Source organism: Acanthochromis polyacanthus, chromosome 5, assembly GCF_021347895.1.
Source record: "Acanthochromis polyacanthus isolate Apoly-LR-REF ecotype Palm Island chromosome 5, KAUST_Apoly_ChrSc, whole genome shotgun sequence".
NCBI lineage: Eukaryota > Metazoa > Chordata > Actinopteri > Pomacentridae > Acanthochromis > Acanthochromis polyacanthus.
The window spans coordinates 4,167,315-4,191,255 of record NC_067117.1 but is presented as its reverse complement, the minus strand read 5'-3'; the positions used below and the strand labels follow the sequence as shown (position 1 = coordinate 4,191,255).

The 23,941-nt window shown below is 41.1% G+C and overlaps 1 protein-coding gene across 1 annotated transcript in view; it reads right to left on the bottom strand.

Annotated features, from left to right (window-relative positions):
- Nucleotides 1–23,941, bottom strand: part of tafa3a (TAFA chemokine like family member 3a) — a 123,794-nt gene that overhangs the window by 37,607 nt on the left and 62,246 nt on the right. Inside the window, exon 2 of the mRNA XM_051947943.1 lies at nt 14,458–14,570. Coding sequence (XP_051803903.1) covers nt 14,458–14,570 — 113 coding nt within the window. The remainder of the gene's footprint in view (nt 1–14,457; nt 14,571–23,941) is intronic.

Sequence of the window (23,941 nt, the reverse complement as noted above, 5' to 3'; positions counted from 1 at the left end):
GTTAAGTTTCATATGGATGCTGGCGTTCACACTTCAGGCTCATGACAGATTCATAATTAATCAAGCACCATTTCACCCTTTCTAACTTATAACCAGGACTACGTTTCTGGCATCTGTCAAGACTTTTATTTATGATTCTTTGGCTTGGATTCACTATAAGCTCAGCAGTTGGTCTGTCTCTTTGAAGTCTGTAATCCCCACGCACCACCGTTGCCGACATCAGGTTGTAAATATCAAATATGTTTGATAAGATAGGGGCAGCTCAGATCAGCCTGTGAGTCAGCCACTGTGGTTAAGACTGAATTTAAAAGCCCCTCAAACTCCCAGACAATCTGCTCAGACCATCATCTCAGACCTGTTCCTCTGTGCCCTCTGCTTTGTATGAACACGCTGCATGTTGGACTTTGATCCTCTAGTTTAAGACAGGATGTGCCGTTACAGGAGACTGGATAGTGCAGATAAAGGTGTGCGAGTCGAGCCGCTATATGTCAGTCATTTGAATTAAAGAAAGCCTTTCCTCAAAATGTAACCGCATGGAAAGTCTTGGCGGTGTTTTCGCTTGTCTTTCTCTCTTTCCTCCATCTGATTGGTTTTGCACTAACACATCTCAGGCTTTTCTAAGTACGGCTGCATCTGTCTGTTTCAGTTTCCATCATGACTCAGATATCCCCGCCTGCTCCTCTGAAGCTATTATACCGCTATGATACACCGCATGTGTGAGACTCCAGAAAACATTCAGCTACAAAAACACATTTGTACACCAATAAACATACCACAACCCGGGTATTAACATGTTCTCGGCACCAACCCTAGAGCTTTTACATGGGTGCCCTTGACATGTCCTTTAACATCAGAGAAATAAATGTGTGGTCTGTGTTTTTATGCTGGTATACATGCTGCTACCATGGCATTGATGTAAAACTGAGAGAGATTACACAATGTACACGACCTGCCTGAGAATTACAAAGGATGTATGATGCAATTGGGTGAAGTCAAATTAACCAGCAATCAACACCAGCACCAAGTTATCGCATAACCCTTAACTTCCCATCAGACTTTCTCAACTCTTCTCAGCTTTACTCAGCTGTATCACACTGCAGTGTTGCAGTAGTAAGAGTGAACATAGCTTGTATTTACGGATGGGTGACAAATAAAGGAAACACCATTATAAAGAATGTCAGAAAGGCATTGGACCGCCATGTCCCACCAGAACAACTTCTACACCTTGCCATTGATTCTACAAGTCAGGTCTCTGGACTCTCCTGAAGGGATAGAACACCTCTTTGCTCCGCCAAGGAACGTAGCAATCAGCTTATGTTTGTCTGTCCATCTGTTGTTCTGTCTGTGTGCAACATTACTCAAAAACGGACTAATGGATTTGGATGAAATTTACAGGAAAGGTCAGAAATGACACAAGGATCAGCTGATTAGATTTTGGTACTGATCCGACTTAGAGCCTGGATCCACGGACTTGGTAAAGATTTCTGTATCATTGCAAGATAGCGGCACGGCGTCACTGTAACTATGACAACAAGTGAACACTACATCAGCTGCCTGCTGACGATCACATGATCGTGATCTTACTACAAATTGACCATTGCGGACTCATCACAATTTATCTGTCAGAAATCATATAAGGAACAATTGATTAAATTGTCAATTCCCACCACCACTACATATTTACATCACGCAATTTGGTATCTGTACATAACGTACACATGCACAACACACACCTGTGCTCAGCTCATGGTCTTTTTGTTTGTGTCTATGTTAAATGACCACATTCTATAGTGCAGTAATTTCTGAACATCAATAACTAATAAACAAATGCCGCATTTTAAAAAAAACTGCATTTCTGACAATGCCATATGGGGGAATGAACAGCCTTGGTGGAGTACTGCACTCTCTGAGGGCTTTTCTTGTTTCCAAAAGATATTCCCTAATTTGGTGTTTTGCTGATGGTGCTCTAACACGTGAGTTCAAAATCTCCTGTAGGTGTTCAACTGAGCTGAGATTTGATGATTAGTACGGCCAAAGCTTATGATTTACATCACTGTTGTATTCATTAAAGCATTTGGTGATGCTGCGTTCCTGACAGATGGGGGATCTTCATCCTGGAAGAGATCATTGCTATCAGGATGAACATGTTTCGTCACCCACACCAACTGGGTATTGATTTGCAGTGATTATTTCTTCTAAGGGGACAAGTGGACCCAAATCATGGCAAAAAATGTCCCCCACAGCTTCACAGGGCTACTCGATCCCTCGACTGTAGGGGCCACACATTCAGACGTGTAGCATCCTCTTGGTGAACGCCACTCAACCCCTTTATTGAGCATATAGCAAAGGAGGACTCATCAGTACCACTTTGTTCTACATCTCTGCAGACCAGTGCCTGTGGTTTTTGCACCACTGAGCTCTACACTGAGCATGTATCTTTTTAATGAGAGGTTTATGCACTGTTACTTTACTATAACATCCTTCTCTGCACAGTTGTTGCTGACAGTCTGATCACATCCTGTAACGCAATTCAAAGGAGGAGCTGCTGTCTTGCTTTTCCTTATATAATGCATTAGCATCACCACCAGTAAACCCACAGCCGACCACAATTTCCAACCCATAGATCTAAATGCAGATGTCACTCCAGTCTTCTCTCACTCACTGAAGCTCCTGCCATCCGTGCCCTAACAAAGAAGCATCTTTCAAAGTCACCTCAATTCTTGCCATATTCGTGTAAAATCAGGATCGACTAGGTCTGCTCAGCTGCTTTCCTGTGCCATGCATGTGCCTGTAGGGAAGCATCTGCATTCACTGTGTGTCTTTGCTCATTTATTTAGGTTCCTCCCTTAATTTGTCACCTGTCTGTATCTATCTGTCCATCTGTCCTTCCTCATTTCACTGTGAGCTCATTAATTTCAACACCATCCTATACAGTATGTATCCTGTATACTAATTAAGTCCAGTGTTTTTTAGACCCGAGAGATGCAATATGTGCCAAAACACTAAGCTGTGTAATTACAAATAAAATAAAAAAAACAGTATCCGAGCCGTCTCCTCCTTCATTTATTATTAGCAGCACCAGCAGCACATTAAGAGCAATATGTTTGAAAGCTGAACAATGGCATCATTATTCTTTATGAAACATAAACTCTGATAAGTAACTAATTCCGAAGTTAATGTTATGTAGCAATATGCATCAAACAGCCTCCCGTATAACGCAGTCTGTGGAGCAGTGAATCACCGTCACAAACAAATTAATCACTTCAAAAATTCTTCGACGCATTAAAATTTCAACGCAGCACAGAAACCTTGTGATAAGGAACAGAGCCGTGGCCAATTTCAAAGGGGAATGCACCTCCTCATGCTAAGCTGCAGCCAAGCATAGGCCATTAACAGCAATACAATTGACTAACTTTAAAGGAGGTTGCTCTAATTGCTGGGTAAGGGCAGGCTTTTAGTTTGTAAGACCCAATTACTGCCATGCTGTTAGCACTTCTTCACTAATTGCATTCATCAGCTCAAATCGTTATCACCGGGCTCTCCTTCAATTTCTATCAAAATCCAAAAATCCTCTTTTCTTTGAGTTTCAGAATAGCTAGAGGTATCCCGTAATGTGGCGAGGGATAATGGGTTTACATTTGAGCTGTAATTAGAGGGGGGATGGAGATGGAAGACTTCTGGCACATCTGATTCTGACACAGTATGGGTCTTTTCTGTCAAACTGAGACACTGGGACAGATTTTAAGTCTGTCATATTATGTCAGTCAGTGAAACACACATGAACTGACCTCAATGCTGTCAGAGTGCAGATGCTGAAGACAATTCTGGTTTAGGATTAGTTGCTTATTTTTGCAGTTTTCATGATTGCATGCAGCCACTGTGTTGACTTTAAAGTATGATCTCAGTAATTGTCCAGTAGGGGACAATTAAACAGTGAAGTCAGCCTGTAAACCGTGATGTTTACAAAAAACATTTTACAAGACAATATTCCTGTCCAAACTCACAAATATGTGGCACAAGTTGAATAAAAACAGAATTTCTCTTTCATCGTTTTATTGTAGAAATGTATATATATAAAAAAGGTCAGCTTTGGTTTCCTCTGAGTATGTGAATAAAACTATTGATATTCTCTCAGCACAGACACTGTCCCCCTGCTCCCCTCTGTTGGCTACACAACCACACACACAGAGGATACAACCCAGGCCACACGCAGCCACTCACGGCTCATCTATACAGCTGCCATTCACATGCGTATAGCAGAGGACGTTTGATGGTTTTCTAATCTCGGGAGCTGCCACTGGGAGATGGGGCGAGCTGACCCCTGTCATCCCCACGGTGCATCTCAAACAGCGCCACATCTCCATCTCAATCTCTCTCTGCTTGCTAGCTCCCCACTATTGTGTTGTCCACCTGCTCTCCAAATGTCAGGACGAATGCTCCACAGTCGCATCCCGCGAACATCCCCAGGGTGGGGGTGACCTGCTCTGCAGCCGTGCGCTGTAATGTCATGCTATCTCTGGGCAAGGGTTCCACGCTGACCTGCTGTGGAGTGTTCAGCAGGGTAATGTATGCTACCAGACAACGACAGAGAGCCGGAGACAGAGCATCTACTGCATTACGGTGCTCTTTACAAGCCAGTGGACCAGAAAAACCTGCATACAGCGAAGCTCCTGGTGAGAAATAACGAAGTAGAAAATGCACAGTTTGTGAGCCCATTGACGAGGATCAAAATCATCCCCGAGTATGTTTCTTCATTGGGAATCCCATGCCTTAAGTTGTGTGGGTGAACTGACAAATGGCATCCTAACGGACCTGTGGAGCAGCCAGTAAAACCAATGGTTTGTTTAGCAGCCGCCACAGTTTATCTACTGGCTCCCAGCTCTTTAAGTGCTCACGTTAGATCTCCTTCTTTCTTCTGGCAGCAACTCTAAAAATATCAAGCCCAGAAACTGTTTATTGGTTGTGTTCAACCTTTGGCAATGTTGCCGCGAGGTAATATTTTCATGTGCAAATTTGGCTTGTGGCAAACTTCTGGTGTAAATCTGACTAAAGCTGTGAGAAATGTACGGCAAACCATCCATATTTACTTCCTTTTTTCTTTTTTTTTGTTTTAGGAGGAGATTTATTGTTTGCACAAAGTATGTTACAAATTTAGACCTTTCTGTCAAATATTTTTTTAATTCCCAAATTAAAAATATTATTTCACAAACACAACAAACCACCCAGAAACTCCACACAGAAACACCTCAGCCAACCAGCAGGTTCAAAACCAGAACTTTCCTGCTGCAAAGCAACAATTTCAATCACTTCACCGCTGTGCAAGCACTAAGAAAATCAATCTTGACAAATATGGTTGGAAAAGAATTGGGAAAGTCAGGTAAAACACATTTTAAATCAAGCAAAAATGGTGACATAATAACGGAATATAACAAAGCAACCACACCGGAATAATACCTTTACTGCCAGAAATGCCATCTATGGCGAACATAAACCAGCTGACATGTTTGCCACAAACGTGTTCGCAGAAGGTAATAGAATGTGATGACAATCCCCCTCCAACATTTCCCATTTCCAGGGAGCTGGAAATGATGCCGGAACTCAGCTCTGCTGCCAACTCACAGTCACTGCCTGTGGTACTGCAAAAAGCTTTGTAAAAAATAAAAAAAAATCTGTTTCGACCCCAAAAAGCATTTGCCCCACAGCACATCATTAAAAAGAGATATCTGTAAAACTCGTTCAACTACTCTTTGTATTGTGCTTTGTGAGTAATCCGTGGAGGTTTTATATTTGTAAAACATTCCCAGAGCCCTAAAAAAAAGAGATTCAAATGTGCAGTATGTCATCACAATGTAAATTCTGCAGGCCGGGTGGGAACACGTATGCAGGGCCGGCGGGAGAAATGCTCATAAATACGTAGAGCAGGCCAAATAACAGACCGAAAACAGGAAAACTCAGTGAAGGTTTTTTATTTAAGTGAGTGTTGTAAGTGTGGGATTCAGTTCTTATGACACAATCAGAGCAGTGATTATCTGGTTTCCTTGTGTGTGTACTGACAACATGACAACAAAATGGTGGTTTAACACAACCACTGTTTTTCAGTTTGACCCCCACCTGAAGCTACTGTCTTTGTAGGTCTCAGCCATAGACTGTATATAAAGATGGACGTAGCATCTGGCTCCAAAAATGAAGCCCACCCGGAAGTGTCAAAAACTTGCAATATCACGCCGTCCACTCGGGTTGGCTCCAAAAAGCTTTTTCTCCATAGACCCCAATTCATTTTTGGAAAAAAATAAATTTGATAGACTGATGTTCTACAGCTCAGGATTTTTTTCCCGTTAGTTTTCATGGTCAAAATGAGAGATCAGGTGGCCGATCTTAAAATAAATCAATACTGAATTTTAAATAAATCGTTAAAGTTGGTGGAGCCAGGGGGCGTGGCTATACTTGATTGACAGTCCCATAGACCTGAGTTGCTCTCCGGTCCAGCCTGTTTGATGACGCTTTTTACGTCACTGGCTCCAAAAAATCCAAAATGGCGACCAGGAAGTAGCAAAATCCGGGCTTCATTTTCTCGGCGTTGAAACCAACGGGTGACGTCACGGTTAGTTCACGCCTGGTCTCAGCAAGGGTATTTATACACTATCTATGTGTGGATATGTTTAATTTTCTCCATCGATGGCCACAATGGGAGACATCTTTATACTTTTTTTGTAACTTTAGCACCTGTTTGATGATCCATGAAAATGAAAGAAAGAAGCAGAAATTAGTCGACTCTGAGCTAAGGAAAATACCAAGCAGCGTAAAAATAATCATCTGGCAATTTCTTTTTATCATTCCTTAGTGGCTCACTGTTTAGAAAGAAAAATCATTTTCCTTGTTCAAAACACAATGACTATTATTGGCTATTCAAAGACTGTGTTATTTTAAATTTCCACAATAATCTAAGCTTTTAGACATGAAGAAAAAAGTACTCTGCTGCTGCCAGATCGCTATGAAAAGCTCTCTTCGTAGCCTCTTTCCCCTCCAGGCTGGCACAAGGAAACAATTCTACTTTATCTAGTGAGCTTATTTTAATTCATCTTTTTTATTATAGTGACACATCTTCATATATCTTTTCCAAAAATTAATCTGACTGGGACAGTGTCTTTCTGTTGGATTCTGCCATTAATTTAAACTCTGGCGAATCCGTTTGTTCATAATTTGAAACACTGAAAACGAAGAGTGAAAAAAGTTACAGCCAATTTGCATAGAATACAAAAAAAAATAAAAAATCCCCTGAAGCATGAAGATCAGCTTGAGAATGAGCCATTAGAGTGCATCACACAGTTTTTAGAAAGTCTCCACCATAAGCAAATATGGAAATATTCTACTGAAGTCAAATGAGAGCCGATGCACGGTTTCATCTTATTAATAAGGTGTGCATGTGAATACAGAACAGGGGTGTCAGCCAAATCTCTGAAGTCATTTTGCACTTTCTGGAGCTATCCATGAGCCATGTGGCTGAGTGCTTTATATGTTAAAATCTAAGAGTTTAAATAGTTGCTTTTATCCCACAAAGAGGAGCTGCTGCCATGTTGCATCGCTCAGCCTCAGTGGGAAACGTGTTTTACATGCCTGTTTCCCTCTCTACCACATCCACTGATCAACAAACCAGCTTGATTGCTGATTTTTAAATGAGACAGAGTGCGTTACTGTTAAGAAGAAAAAAGTGTCCAACTATCTAAATAGCTGAGTAATGAGGCTCCCATTTGACCTGGTCACATCATCAGTCTAAATCCTTTCGATGGGACCGAAACAAATTGTACCGCCGAAAGCTACTCGTTATTGTGCACGCTCGCACTCTCTCTCCAGACCGCTCTCTTCTCGCACCCTCTCTCGCCCTTCCTCTCCCTCTCCACTCTTTCATGACTAGTTAATGAATGTAGATGGTGCTCTGGGGGATGCAGTGGTCTTATTACAGGGGCTATGTGTGCGCGCTGGAAGCTCGGCGTGCTCCAGTCAGGCTACGGTGAAAGGTTCAATTGCTCTGGCAAAGCCCCCACCTCAATAAACAGGAGGGCTAAAGAGGTTTGTTTATTGGGCCCACCTTGGCTTGACCTCCGTAGCTCAGGGACAGGCTACGTGATTACAGAAGTGTCAGAGCAGCCCGGGGAGAGCAGGGCCAGGATTCTTGTGTTGGCCCCTCTCTCTCCTAATAAATCTCAGGAATAAGTGCACAAAGCACGAGAGCGGGACAAATGCAGAAACCAAAGAGAGTCCAATGTGAGCTTGAAGATTAAATGGTTTATCCAACATGTTTGCAGTCAAACAAGTGGGATTTGGTGCTCTACTGTCAGTCAGCAATGAGGAAACGCATTCGGAAAATATTGAACGGAGTGATTAGACGATCACACGAGAAGGTTAAAAGCAAACACTTTGTTTTCCCAATTACAGTGGACAAAAAAGAAGTGTAAAACATGCATGTGGACACCTGAATCTATGTAACTAACAAAAACAAACGGTCACACGTTGCTATGGCAACCTGCTGCTGCTCTCCCTTTCAGCCATTCAGCGTTGAGTTTATCACCGACGATAAATCCCAAAGCCTGGCTTGCAGTCAGCTTTCCACTTCATCTCAAAGGTTTCGGATGGGGAGATGTCAGACCTCAGCGCAGACCAGTCAAGTGGTAAACACCAAACTCAGACTGCAGCATTCCTCTGAGGACCCGAGTCTGTGAGTGGTCATGTTTAAACAGGAAAAGGCCTGTCCTACACCGCTGCCACAAACCCAGAAACACCGCGGTTAAAAATATCCCTGTGTAAAATTTCTCAGTGGTCACAAAAAGGTCTTTGATCAAAACATTAAAAATAGCCCCCTAGCAAAAGCGCACGAAAGTATGTGGGGAGTTTAGTGCACTTCCTTTTGGCTGTACTTTATCTTCCATATTCCGCACTTTATTTTCAGTTTCATGATTCTTTTCTGGAGAAAAAGGGTTAGAGAAGCTGCATTTCACTGCTAAGCATAATATTCAAACTGCATCTCACATCCATCATAACATATTTATTGTAGCACGGTTTTAAATGTTCTGTGTTCACACTGGAAAATTGATAAAAGTTCATCCATAAAGCATACACCAAGTTGTCAGTGTGTGTGCTAATTTTGTTTTATTTCCGAGTTCGCTATTTATAGGGGCAATCTTTTTTACCATGCACTAACTGTAAACACTATTTATTGTGCTGCCTGTTGTTTGCTACAGAATACAGTTAGTTTAAAAAACATCTAACTAATATCACCTGGAAGAAAGCAGAAATATAATTGCCATAAGGAAGCCAGAATGAATGCTCCTGATTGCATAGATATACAAAGTGTTCCAGTAAAACACTACATAGTCACATGTCTACTTGATCATTATACTGGCAGCTGACATGTTTTTACATGAAATCAATATAAAGTTCTGATTGATATGAGATTGCTCACAGCAGTTACTGGTGTTGGTTGCTGCCTAACTAACTCATTAGCGTATTTCAACATTTTAATCGAAAGAATTCAGAAAACAAGCTGATAATATCGGGTCTGGAATGATAGCTGGGGGCGTGCCAGACACAAGCACAAAAAAAACAATTCACAATTTAAGCTGAGTTATGAATAGAAGAGATTTGATTCACTAAAATCCATTTGTAATTCGAAGAAAATGACAGTGTTGAGCTTGCATTAACATTAAAGCTTTACCAGGCCTACATACGCAGTCTGTTCTCTGGAAAAAACAAAGCTCAAAGACTGAATATGCAATATAATCAATTTAGTCAATGACCAGTATTTTTCCTTTTCATGACTTTCAGTCTTTCAGGCGTGGAATGTATGAATGTACGAGGTTCTTGAGTGTGGATGGTTCCATCTTCCTCCACTTCCTCACAGCCCTAGAGCTGAGCTGCTTCATGGTGGTCGGTGGTGAACTGGTAAAGATGCGACTGTTTCAGGATTCCCCAGCAATTGGGTTGAGGTCAGAGGAGTTCAGTGGTCTTTCTGCCTTCCAGGTAGATGCTCAGAACACCATGGCTGAGTCATACCGGCAGTGTGAGCCGGGGCAACATCTGGCATGATTCTGAATGTCTATTAAACATATTCCATTCAGTCACACGTCCTGATTTTTTCCTGCTGGCCGAAACTGTAAGTAGAACCTTTTCTAGAAAGCTGTTGGTATAATATTGTGCGTTAACAGTAGAACCTTGAGACACAATGTGCAGCTATGAGGCCTGAAGTAGTCACAGCCCTCCAAACACCATACTACGGACACTAAATTTCACTGCTCAGAAGATGGTACTATTTCACAATCATCTGTATAGATACGGTCGTTTTGGCTGTTGGGTGAAGTACAGAGGGCATTGATCAGAGAAAATCCAGTTCTCCCAGTCTTTTGGAGTCAGTTATGTACTTCTTTGCAAAAGCCAGTCTCTTCTCCTTTTGCAGTTTGGTGAGTCGTGGGGTACGTTGCCTCTTGTAAGCTTTCAGCACCAATGTTTCTGTTAAATGATGATGCACAGAGCTCGTAGGAACATCTTCTTTAAGATTTTTCAGCCTCTGACTGAGTCGCCGGCATGACTGGTGTCTTTTAACCTTGGCCTTTCTCATCAGATTCTTGGTTCTTGCAGTTAGGTCAGATGGACATCCTGAGCAAGGCAAGTCTTTAAGGATCCTCCTTTGTTGCACCTTTGCCACCATTTCTGCACCCAGCGGATACTTCTGTCAAGGGCTTCAGCTTGGTGCTGACCAGTTTATCCTGCATTTCAAAGAACAGTGACGCGCAAGAATCTGACTCCGAGAGAATAGCTTTTCAACCCTTCCAACATTTGGTGAGTTTAATGCATTTTGGTCAAGTAAGAAATGTATCTTCTGGGACCTTACAGTTTGACCAGACAAACAACCAAACGGTACTTGGACGACCAGTTAGAATCCATTTTGGTGACAAACAATCAAACAAGTTGTCCAGTGAGGAGAACAAACTTATGGGACATGGTGTATTGTACTGAAATAGGACTACTTTTACATGAATTACACATGAATACAAGCCTGATTTTTATAAAAGCCTGGAAGGAAGCAGGGTTCTACTTTTGGAAGTAAATTAGTGTTTGTGTGAAAATGGAAATCATAGCAAATTGCACCAAAGAAATTTTACGTCACTCATTGCCCGCTGCGCAAAATAAGATCTTGGCATCTGGTACTTTTTGCTAAAGTATTCTGTGCAGAGTAATTACTATAATGCATTGTGGAAAATCACACAGTTGCTTAAGTGGCGTGCTTGGAAATGTGGCCAATGAAGCACCCTGACCTGAGCAAACAACCAAGCACAGTCACACACACACACACACACACACACACACACACACACACACACACACACACACACACACACACACACACACACACACACACACACACACACACACACACACACACACACACACACACACACACACACACACACACACACACACACACACACACCTATGGACAATTTAGAATCACCAATTAGCCTCAGCATGGCTTTGGACTGTGGGAGGAAGCTGGAGGAGAAAATATAATACAACAACAATACAGCCAATCAACAATCAGATGTTGGAGTGGGGGGAAATGACCATGTTTATGTAGGCAACCTGCAGCGGCCATGTGAATAAGTTCATGTAAAACCTCTGAACATCGTGTCACAGTCTCTTTTTACACGCTGCACAACTAGTCAACCTGTTAACTAGGAAAAACTGAGAAGTTTTTGCAGATATGAAAACATAAATTTTAACCCAAACCATGACCTATCCCAACACCTAACCAGAGGTGGACAGAGTAGCCAAAAAATCGTACTCAAGTAAGAGTAATGTTACTTCAGAATAATATTGCTCAAGTAGAAGTAAAAAGTAGTCATTCAAAAATTACTCAAGTAAGAGTAAAAAAGTATTTGGTGGAAAGACTACTCAAGTTCTGAGTAACTGTTTGACTGGCTGTATGCTATGAAAAACCAAGATTTGGAAATTTGTGTTTCTTGTGCCTGAACTCGTCATTTTTTAAAGACGTTATTTAATTTTGCTATTTTTTATTTTATTATTTCGAAATACCAGAATTTGCACATTATTTAAAATTTTTGTCTGTCTGATCACAACATTTCTAAAGATATAAATCAGACATTACAGTCAAACAGTTACTCAGTACTTTCACTACTTGAGTAGTCTTTCCACCAAATACTTTTTACTCTTACTTGAGTAATTTTTGAATGACTACTTTTTACTTCTACTTGAGCAGTATTATTCTGAAGTAACATTAGTCGTACTTGAGTACGATTTTTTGGCTACTCTGTCCACCTCTGCACCTAACCAAGTAATTTGGTAGCACAAATCTAAACAGCAACTGAAAACAAAAGGAATAATAGCAATGATGAACAAACAAGAAGTCAGCTATGCTAATGGCCCCATATGGGACATGAACCACAGCCACCTTGGTGTTCCTCTCTGTGACTGACTTACACCACCACCACCTTTACTTCCACTAAATGTAGTTTTTATCGCTCTTTTTCGATACCTCATTTGCAAACACTCATGTATGCATTCTGAGAGTTATTTACAGCTGACTTTTTCTGTCATTTAGGTGTATCTTTTTCAAACTGGAAATGTTCAAGTTTGTCGCTCACCGCTTACATTTGTAGTCAGTGTGCCAGCGGTAGCGGTACACCATTTAAAACAGACCTCCAATCATGACAGCAAATGAAACTTCACATGAGGGAAGCAATGATCACCATTTAGTGCTTGTGTTCGTATTTACTGACACATTCCCAGAGCTCTTTGCAGAATTTGTTGAAATTATTTGCAGTTGTGAGCATCCATTTCCTTTGCATCTAAATGGAAAAACTTAAGCAGCTGTAAACAGTGCGGATTTAGACGTAGCAACAGAAAAATACATAGAGTGCTTCCATCATTATCAATTTCAAAAAATGGAAACATCTTTAAACTAAAACACAAACCCTCATTAAACAAATTTAAAATAACTAAATTAAAAAGCAGCTTCTGAAGTCTCCACACGTGAACCTGAAATGAAGCTTTTAAATGGTGAAATTATTCAGTCCTTTGCAGAGTCAAACACTGAGCTGACAGAGAGTTAACTGCTGTCACAACTTTTTCATCTTCTTGTTTTTGATTAGATTAGAAACACACCCAAACGAGGCACATGCATTTTGTATCTCTTTCATAGAACGCGTTTCCCCATTCCCACGTCGTCTGACCGATCACGGCCCTATCAAAGTCTTTTTCCTGTCATGTTTTTGTTTTCAGCGAACGTACAACTGCTTCCCTGCAGCCATTGTGTGCTGTTTGTCCTCCAGTGGAATAAGGCTCATTATTTCAATGTGTAGTCACAGTTTCCACCGTTACGCCCAGGGATCAGGCCATCTCTCCATTAAAGAAAATCGCTTTGAAAGGTCTTGTCCCCTGCTTCAAACACGCACACACAGAGATGCTTGCACACACTTAGTGCACTGGTATTACTTCTTTCCATTGGGTGGTCGACTTGCATGACTGCTGAACTGTTGAATTGTCATGTGCACAAAGCGCAGGCTTCACAGGACATCTTTGCCTTGCTGTTTAGCACAGAAACCAAGAAAGCTGAGCTAATTATATCAGTGTCTTTGCACAAAGCCAGTGAGGTGAAAATGTGGCCGGCGCATGTGACTGACCTGGGCCGTGAAGAACTGGCTGTGACACACTGAGGCTGCTGTACAAATGCAATCAGAAAGCAGTGTAAGAACTCGGCTGTAATCGTTCCACATCACCCTCCACATGACATGATACAATTTACTGATGAAGTGATAGAATTGTATTTGCTATGATGCATCTCAAAACCTTACAACGGTGATGGTTTATGGATAAAAATGGCTTCCATTGGACGTGAATCTGTTTTCAGCAGTTTAAAATGCTGTATCTTTCCTAGTTTGCTTCAATAAAACTTTTTCTGAGAGTTGATTTGCAGGGGAATTCAGTGACTAATGCTCCGTCTTCGCTCAATAATCATTAAATTCTGTTCAAGCAAGCTCTTCTGGGATAATGCCAGTATTGTGATACTGTGTGTGTTTTGTTCACTCTGCCGTTAATTGCTATGAAATATCCATCCTGCTGGTGTATTTGCCACAGTCTGATGCTGCTGCTGCTTTCTGTTCTCCTGCCATTGTGGAAGTCAAAACCTCTCATTATTTTCAAACGTACATTTAAATATATTTCTGTCAAAAGATCAGTCATTGCAGACTTTTCATGGGCAGTGATGGTAATGAGGATAAGTTAAATGAATACAGTTGCTGCATATCTGCACTCAGCTTTTCAAGTGAAGACTTTCTGGCATTTTGCCCAGACGTCCTGGTAAGAATGTGTGTTTTCTTATATTGTGAGTGAAAGACGGCACCATGTTCAGCTATCGATCACTAGAAAACATCAGCACATGCAGCGTACCTATGTGGCTTCTGTGTGACGATGCACTGGTCAGCTGTCCCCAGAGAGACACCATACAGACGGTCAGCAGCAGCGCCCTTCTGCACATGCTCTGTAGGTCCCTCTCCTGCATTCTGGGGAGAAAAAAAAAACAACAAAAAGCGATATAAAAATCATCAGCAGTTAGCCACATTTGCATCACATGAACACACGGATATGCAGGCCAGCTCGCTTGGGCTCCGGCCAACGCGCTCCCAAAGCTTCGACTTGGCAGTCACAGGTGGTCAATTAGAGGAACTCCGAACATCAACAAAGCTCGGATATAAGTGGACGCCTTTGCTCTATTAAGGATTAGCACTCTGGGGGTCGCACACAAAAGGCAAGAGGGCTCCCTGTGGTGCACAAAATGTGACTTTGCACTGCAAGGAAATTTAAATAGGCACCGTAAGAGCACACACCAACATGCCCCATCTATCAAGCTCCTGCCACGGCAGTGTTTAACATACAGAAAGTTGAAGGTGAAATCAGTTTCATGAACTTATCTGTTGGGTCATTTGGAGGTTGGTTGGTTGTAAATCTATTTAAAAAATGCTCAACTTCAGTAAATTCTGACATGAACATCTGTGCTGTTGACACTGTTTGACCTTTAAAGGAACAGAGAGAAGGAGCTGGCTGCACAGAAGTCTTTACTCAGCCGGGAGTTTACGTTCGACTGCCGTCCTCATGTCACCAAGCTTCTACAGCCAAACGACACACATGTGACTTCAGCCTGATATGACTGAGCCTTAACTATCACACAGCCATCTGCTCTTTTACTACCTTCCAGGGACTCACATTTTGTAAGCTTTCTTGAGCAAAATGAAGCGAAGTGTTCATTTATTGCATGTTAATCTAAAAAAAATGTCCGGTTTCATTCATGCAGAGGGATATATAACGGCACGTACTCTGTGTAGTGTCTGGCCACGTTCTTGCAGACACATCCGGTGATAATTTTAGAAGCTACAAACGCGCCGCAATTCATAATACCAATTTAGATCCAGAGACAAAGAACAAATGGAGTCTGCTGATGCTCTCTTCTCTCCCACTTGCGGGTTGTCCTGCTACCTAGGAGGTGATTAATGCTGTTTGTGTGGTCTGTCTCATTGTGCTCAGCTCAGTAATCTTCATGTACTTTCAGAAGGCTGTTGTCCAGTAATACTCTCCATCTCCATCTGGGCGGTCCATGGAGAGTGGAGCGAGCAATCGGTGGCTCGTCGCGCTGCCAACAGAGCTGGCCTCCTCTCTCGTGGGGAGGCGTCCGCAAATCACAGCTCCGCTTTGAACTCTGTTCCAGTGCAGCCACTCAAATTAGTAAAATGCCTGGTTTCATGCTAAGAGATCAACTCTTGCTTATCTGGCAGAGGCTCAATTATGAGGGAGATGTTTTGCTGCGGCTGCCTTTGTACTGACAGCCAGAGCTGGTAAGATCTTAACGGGACGCTCTAATTCTGTACAGGCTCAGACAGCTGACGCAATCGGGATGTTATGAGCACACAGACTGTAGGAAAACACAGACACGGTGTCTGTAGCATCAGCCACAGATTCATCAAGGGACTATTTGAGGCCTGGGGTTTAGTTTTATGCTTGCTGTTGCCTGACAGGTGCTGAAACCAAATAAACCAGCTTTGGACAACAAAGAGGAGCCTGGATGCACCTGAGGAGAGGCAAACAAGTGGCAACCATTAGATGTGACTGTGAGGGCCGATGCACACAAACACACATCCATCTAAACCTCATTATCGTAACGATGCCTACAGTTTTGAAGCACTACTGTAATTGTAATGTCAAATGAATGTCTGTATATCCGCTTTTTGTGACAGGTTGGAGTTTTCCATTGAAGTCATTACAAAGTAATTAGCTTTCTGATGGTGAATGCGTACTTGCTTCAGTGTGAGTGGGCTGTGTGATTTAATAATAACTTGAGAAAGACCGAGTTTGTAAACATGGATGCAAATGTAAGTTTTACATTCCTTTAAACAGGTTTTCTTCATAAGGAAGAAGCCTCAAGGACACACACAGTGCATTTTGTCCAGAAAATGTTACACTCCATTGTAGTGTGTTGTATGTATGTGTTTCCAATGCCCACCACAAAGCATCTCTAACTTCTAAAGCCAATTGTGTGGCTTCTGTGCAACGTTAAAATAACTCTAACAGGTAAACATTGCTGCATCCATTGTGGTTGATCTGATCTTTCGGTTCGTTTGACAGGATCCGATCAGTTAACTGAGCCTCCTACAGATGTTGAAAAGTCATTTTCACCTGTGGGCCCCGTAGTTAGGTACGACTGCTCCACTTACCGGCTCCAACACCAGCCGAGATGAAGCGTAACGTGATTAAAAAAAAAGTCTCCTCACTTCAGTCGAGCAAATTCGGAGTCGTGCTCTGGAGACCAGCTCGATAGTTCCGCCTCAGTTTTATTAATTTCTTCTACTTCTGTTTATCTTAAAAAAGAAATATTAGACTCGCATTAAATATTTCAGCTTCTGTTCTAAATCTTATTCTTTACTTATTTGCAGTCACCGATAACAAGAAAGAGAGAAAACTAATAAATCTGCTCTGACAGCTGAACTCCAGAAATAATTGGAATCTGAGCGCACGCTGCTGTGCTCGTTGAAAATGAAATGTCTGGCAGTTAGTCTGCGACTGTAGGTTTTCAGTTTGGGCTGTAGCATGCCAGCTTTTATTCCAAAATTTAAATCTTACACTGCAATCTCCATCGTGCGTCTGGTAGTGTTCAGGTGGCTTATTGGGGCTGGTTAACAGGGAAATTATTCCACCTGACTGATGTGACACCGGGACCAGGTGGCTCATCACAGAATTCCCTGAATAGGATAAGCCTATTCTGGGGATGGGTTAAGGCGGATTTTTACGGAACGGAAGCACACGTTCACATTTAGCGTGCTGATCAGTCTGGATGCAGCCATGTCATGTTGGGACCTACACATCTACAACCTGTGCACCATTCTGTTCGGTTATAAACTTACTTTGCAGTTCATTTATGTTACACCCTATCTGAGTGTACACTTCATGAGGAGACAAGCTACACTCAGTCAGTTGCATCCGATGGAAACGGTAACATGTGTATAAAGTTCTTCCTCCAGCTCTCTCTGTCCAGAATTTGCAGGAAAAAGTTCCTCACCTTCCAGACCAGTGTCTTCTTCTAGCACCTTCCTTAATGTTGTGCTAGCGTGGGTGTGAGCCGTATAGCGACTTGTTGCTGAGGTGCGATTTCCTTGAGTTGTTTTGTACCATCCATAGCATTCTGGTAGAAATCCCATCAATTCTTTTTGAGAGAGTCTTGGCTAGTGACCAGGGGTCAGATCCATAGACTAAGATGGATTCCACTGACGCCTTGAATACTCTGGTTTTGGTTGTTGTTTTAACCCTCGTGTCATCCTGTGGGTCAAATTGACCCGATTTAAAGTTTGAAAATGTGGGAAAAAAATATACTTTCACAGTGAAATTTCTGATGTCCTCATTTTGAGCATTTTTGGGAAATCTTTGAACATTTTTTGGTGGAAAAAAATAAATGTTAAAAATGTTTCTTAAGATAATAATAAAAAAATCAACCAAAATTCACTGGATTTAGTTTGATTTTTTTTCTGAATGTTCTTAAAGAAAATATTAGAAGTTTTACTGATATATATGTGATCACTTTAGATATTTTTAAGATTTTTTTTTGAACATTTATACTCCTTTTTGAAATGAATTTGGGGGATTTTTTAAAATAAAATTTTTAAGGGAAACTTTTAAAGAATTATTGGAATTTTCTTAATGAAGGTTTTGCAAATTTTCAGAAATTTGGGGAATTTTTTGCAAAATTTTGGGATTTTTTTCAGACAATTTATTTGGTGCCTGTAAATGAGGACAACAGGAGGGTTGACAGGAGATACCCATATTTCTGACAGAGACTTTAATGCTCCTCAAGCTACAATATATACAAAAATGAAAGACACAACTGTAGAATTCTTCACTTCCTCAGTATTTTGGGCTGCATAGTCGCTGAATGACCTGATGCTTTCCGACTGCACCTCCCTACTTACCCTGTACTTTAACAGTTTTGAACAAAGCATAATGCCTTTCCTCAAAGCATACGCTTAAGTTGAAGAACAAATCCGTATACTATTTCAAGAGTACCGAACCAAGCGCATGACCTTTCCTTAGTCTAGTATTTTGAAAGTAAACAGGACTTTAACTCTACAGTAAATGTTCATCCACCCTGATCCACTCCATGACATCTGAGCTGGGAAACATGCCTCTGAATACAATCCACATGCACACAAATGATGTTTCCTCCAGAGGCAGGGTGCGAGCTGCAGGTGCAGTGCATGACATTGATCATCTTGCAACAACATACTGTTCTGCCAGGAAACTTTGGGTCTTGGCATCGATGTGGATGTTGCTTTGACATGTACTCCCACCTAAATAATGCTAATGCTATCGATTAAGCACACAACCCCAACTCCTTCAGCCAGAGAACCCAGCTACGCCATAAAACGTGCTAAGGAATGACTCAAGGAACATGACAAAGAGTCAGAAGTATTGACTTGGCTTTCAATCGGATGTGCTTGAATAAATTTTAGAGTTGTTTAGGCAGCACATAGGAGGGTACACATACTAGGCAGATGGTTTTAGTGTTGTGGCTTATCGATGTATGTCTTTGCTTTTGGGACAGCTCACTTTTTCTTTGTTTTTTTTATATCAAAAATGAAACATCCAGCATTTAGAGGCACTTCATTTCGGTCATAGAGAATAGGAATAATAAGCAAACAAACCACTGTTGCCTGCTTTAAGCACCATTTAGGATCAATTTGGTGTTATGGTTTAGTTTTATGGCAGCTGGCATCAAGAATTTCTCTTTTATTGTCATCATCTGAGAGTTAAAGTGCATGAAGTTTATGATATTAGGTCACTGTACTTCCACAGTGATGCCAACAGCAGCATGGATGTTAGTGCCTTTATTTTAGTTAATTAGTGATCATACATCAGTATTAGCCAAATTCTACGCAGATTACACGATGATGAAGTTACAGTAAAATGGGAAAGCCTGGCAAAAATACTGTCATACTCTCCGTATTTTAGAGCAAAACCACAATTTCACACATCATGTTTCCAGTTGAGCTCATGTCTTACTGCCCTGTAGTTCACACACTGGAGGTAATTATTTACTAGTTTACAAAATGAAACTAATTTTTAGGTGACAAGCCTGGACACCAAAAGGGTTAAATGAGGTAGAAACACACTTTCAATCACTACACTGAGTGGCTTCTTAAAAAAACAGATCCAGACTTGATGTGATTTCCAAACAAGAAAAAATCATTTAACCACAAAGAACCAGTGACTCATCTTCCAAGTCAATCATCAACTGTTCTGTGTCAGTTTTTAAAAAAAAAGTTTATCCTCTTTGTTACATCAGGATAAGCATCTGACAGCATATCTTGCATGCAGATGGCAAATTTTGTGTTGCATAGCAACCACAGTAAAGTAGCACTCATGGCACCCTTTGATCCTCGGCTCTTTCTCTTATTAGTGATTCTCACTGCTGCTCATTGTGAAATAAAGCTGTCTGCTGCTTACAGCCTAATGGATAGACATAATGGACACACAAATGTACAAACACCAGCAATCTTTCACACAACAAAGTTCCCCCCGAGCAGCCATTGCCTTTGTGCAGCCGCGAGTCAATGGGACCAATAAGACAGAGGAGTGTGTTTCCAGCTGATACATGACAGAGTGGACGAGTTCGAGGTGGCTGCTGTGGTTGGAGGGCAAAACAAAACCCGTGTTGTTGCTTATGTTAGGCGTTTTTGTTTACCTCTTATCTAAATATGACACACGCTTGGTTGCGTACCAGCAGTCATGCCTCAGGCCATGCCTTCCCTCGGTTACATAAACTGCTATTACACTGACACAGAAAACATGGGCGAGATCGAGGAGTCTGCTGAGCCACAGTGAATCAGTACGGCTGGATGAATCTTACATTCAGTACAGTACTGCTTCATATATTTAACCTTATATTACATCCTTCACATTTAGAGCATGTTCCTGCTGTGATTATATCATCCACTGTGTCCCCTTTGTCTCCCGTTGAGGAGCTTAAAATCATCCAGTTTCACATGTTCTTCAGTAACATTTTATTCATGAATATACTGTCTTTTCCTAAAACTTTAGACTTCTTCTCCACCATGTATGAGAAAGAATTCTTGTATTTTTTTACTCCACTACATTATATGACTAGCCCAGCCGCGCTAGACAACCCACGGCAACGAATTTAATTCTCTGCCAGGGTGGGTCTAGTTACCCTCGGTAAGCCTCGAGGTTGGATGCTCCTAAAACTGGCCGACGAATCACCATGAAGTGTAGAGTCAGAAGGCGGGCGTAACTAAGTGACGACAGAGGCGCGACGATTCTGACAGAAACAACCGGAAACAACTAGCCTAGTCGCGCTAGACAACCCACAGCAACGAATTTAATTCTCTGCCAGGGTCGACAACAAAAACAACAACAGTCGTTGAGCTCCATTAGCACCGACTCTGAATAATCTTTCTGTTAACATGTCAGTAATATAATTGAGCTTCACCCATTGACTGTATAAATAAGGCTTCACCGAACTCGCGCATCCTCTGATTTCCGGTGCTCTAGGAACTCCGTCAGCCTATTCATTGCGCTGATTGGTTGTATATCTACCCAACTGCTGCAGAGTGATTTGAAAGACAACCTTTTAGCCCGCCTCCCTCCCTGTCGAGAGTTCCCAGACCCTTGCATCTTCAGACCTGGGTCTAGCGTGGCTAGGCTATTATATGACAGCTTTAGTTACTAATTATTTTACAATCTAAGATTTCTGCAGACAAAAGGACCAAGAACGTCCATGTGTCTACAGCTATACTACGATCCAGTCTCCATGACCCCTTAACTGATCAATATCTGCTTTATTGAGCATGAATCAAAGTGTGATCTTCTCCATCTCCTTCTTCTTTATCACCTCCTTCTTCTTCTTCATCTTCCTCATTATCCATCTTCTTCATCATCTCCTTTTCCCTCATCCTCTTCATTATCTTCTTCATTCTTGCCTTCTTTTTCCTATTCTTCATCATTATCATCACCTTCTTATTTCTCATCACCTTCTGCTTCTTCTTCTTCTACATCATCTTTTTCCTATCATTCTGTGCCATCTTCATCATCACCTACTTCACCATCAGTTTCTTCGTAGTCTTCTTTTTCTTCTCATTCATCTTCGTCATCATCTTCTTCTTCTTCTTGTCTGATTTTTTGGAAGCCTCGCCAGCTTTAAAGGTTACGGTCACCCAACAGACTGATGTGTGGAATAAGAGCACAGCTCGTAGCAGGACGCGGCTAAAATGTCTGCAGTGTGGAAATGCTATAAATTGGAAAATGAAATCAATCCAACAGCCACTTGCAATGCAAGTTTTCCGATAAGGGTTAGCAACAGCGCTGCAGTTTGATCCGACAGTAAACACACAGAGAGTTCACTCAGGGATCTCAGGCAAAGTTACACACACCGGATGATTCTTGGAAACGGGAGAGAAATTTCCTTGAGACGGCAACAAGGCCAAAAAGATTACAGAGAGGATAATTGAATTCATCGTGCTGGATGAGCAGCCTTTTCAGACGCCACCCTACCGGAGATTTACAGCAAGCTTTGTGACCGCCTGCGTAACACTGAGGAACAGTTTGGATGCAGAAGTGGCTTTTTTTTTCTTAATGGACTGCAGAGCTGCTCAGCTGTCAAGCATGTACTTGTAGTGCGTACCTTCAAGGTAAATGGTTTCGGATTGGGACTCGGCATCAACAAATGCTCAATATTAAACGTCCTGGAACAAATCGGGGCATAGAAACATCATTACTTATATTTTATAGTTCTCCATTATAAGACTGCCTAACAGTGTATTATAGCTGAAGCAATTCATATAAAATTCAAGATTATTTAAGGTCCATAAGCCATTTTTATGCAGAGAAACAACATCTATTGGCTCCAGCTTCTCAAATATGAAATCTGGAGTATTTCTTTTTCCTTTAATATTAATACATTTTGAACAATAACCAAAATTTGCAGTGATGGTTGCATTAAACACGTGTTGTGCAGGTATCACTTCCGGCTCTGGGTAACTGAGATGAAGACTTCTCATTCTTTTCTGAACCAAAACAAACACTGGTAATTAAAAACACAGCAACCCATAATAAAAATAATAAGTCCTAGTCCTACACAGGCAGAATTAAATCATCTTGACAAACCATAACCTTCATCATGATTCTTCATTCATTAATGTGTAATGCTGAACAAATGATAGAATATGTAACAATGCAAAAGGAATATACAAAGCACATTTTCCTGATTGCACTGAATCTACTTCATCTTACAAGGCAAGACATATACCTGTAATTGAGTGATTTTATAGTAGTTTTGGTTAAGTAATGGATCTATCTGCATCAGCCTGTTTTAGCTCTCTATTGAAGTTAAATGAATAATAAAAATACCCAAACCCAAGACTCCATGTTTATTAATGTCTGCATCATTCCATTAAATGGATGTCTTGCGTTCTTTTTGTACACATTTCACTAAAACACAGCATGATGGCAGTAATATATTTGGAGCCTCTGGGATCTCTGCTAGTATTTAAAATAAAGGATAGCATGAGTTTGCAGTGACAGACGTATTCATCACCGCTTGTTAGAGGGGTAATGAGCTAAAACCATATTATTTCTCTGATGAAGTACGGCAAACCTCCTTCAGTGGGAGGTGACAGGATATATGAGGTTATAGGTAGGATAGCGACTGACGATTATTTTCCTTATGAATTACTTTGTGTCTTAATTGTTTGGTGAAAAATGTCCATCCCAGCGTCCCAATGCCCAACAAGATGTCATAAAGCAAAAAAAAACTAAAGAGATTTAGTAACTTTTGGAATTGTTGCTTCAAAATCTTATAACCAGTTAATCAATTAGTTATTCTAGCTCTACATATGATTAAATGTTAGCTTGACACTATTATTAAAGGAACAATGAAGGATCTCCTTCAAAGCCAAAACAGTATTCAGCACTAAAAACAACGGATTCTTCGTGTAGTCAAAGTGGAACCTGATCCTGTAGTGATAGAACTAAACTACATTAGAAGAAGTCTGCTTATTAAGAGTTTTGTTTCCTATTATTTGCAGGAAATGTTTTTTTTTTTCTGTGCACTTTGACCTGAATATGAAAATATAATACTCAGAAGTTCATGTACTAAACTGGTCCACCCATGTTGAGGTTGACTCATGATGTTTTATAAAATCAATTCCTTGCTGGGGTCAAATAAAGACACTTAACATCTGCAAATGTGTTAAGTAGAAGATCAGCTAGCCTGAGGGGTGTACTGCAGTGTTCATAGCATATACTGTTGTTTGTGCTTATGCTATAAATTAATATTTATATCTGGCATTTATTTAGATCCATCCATCCTTTATCCTAT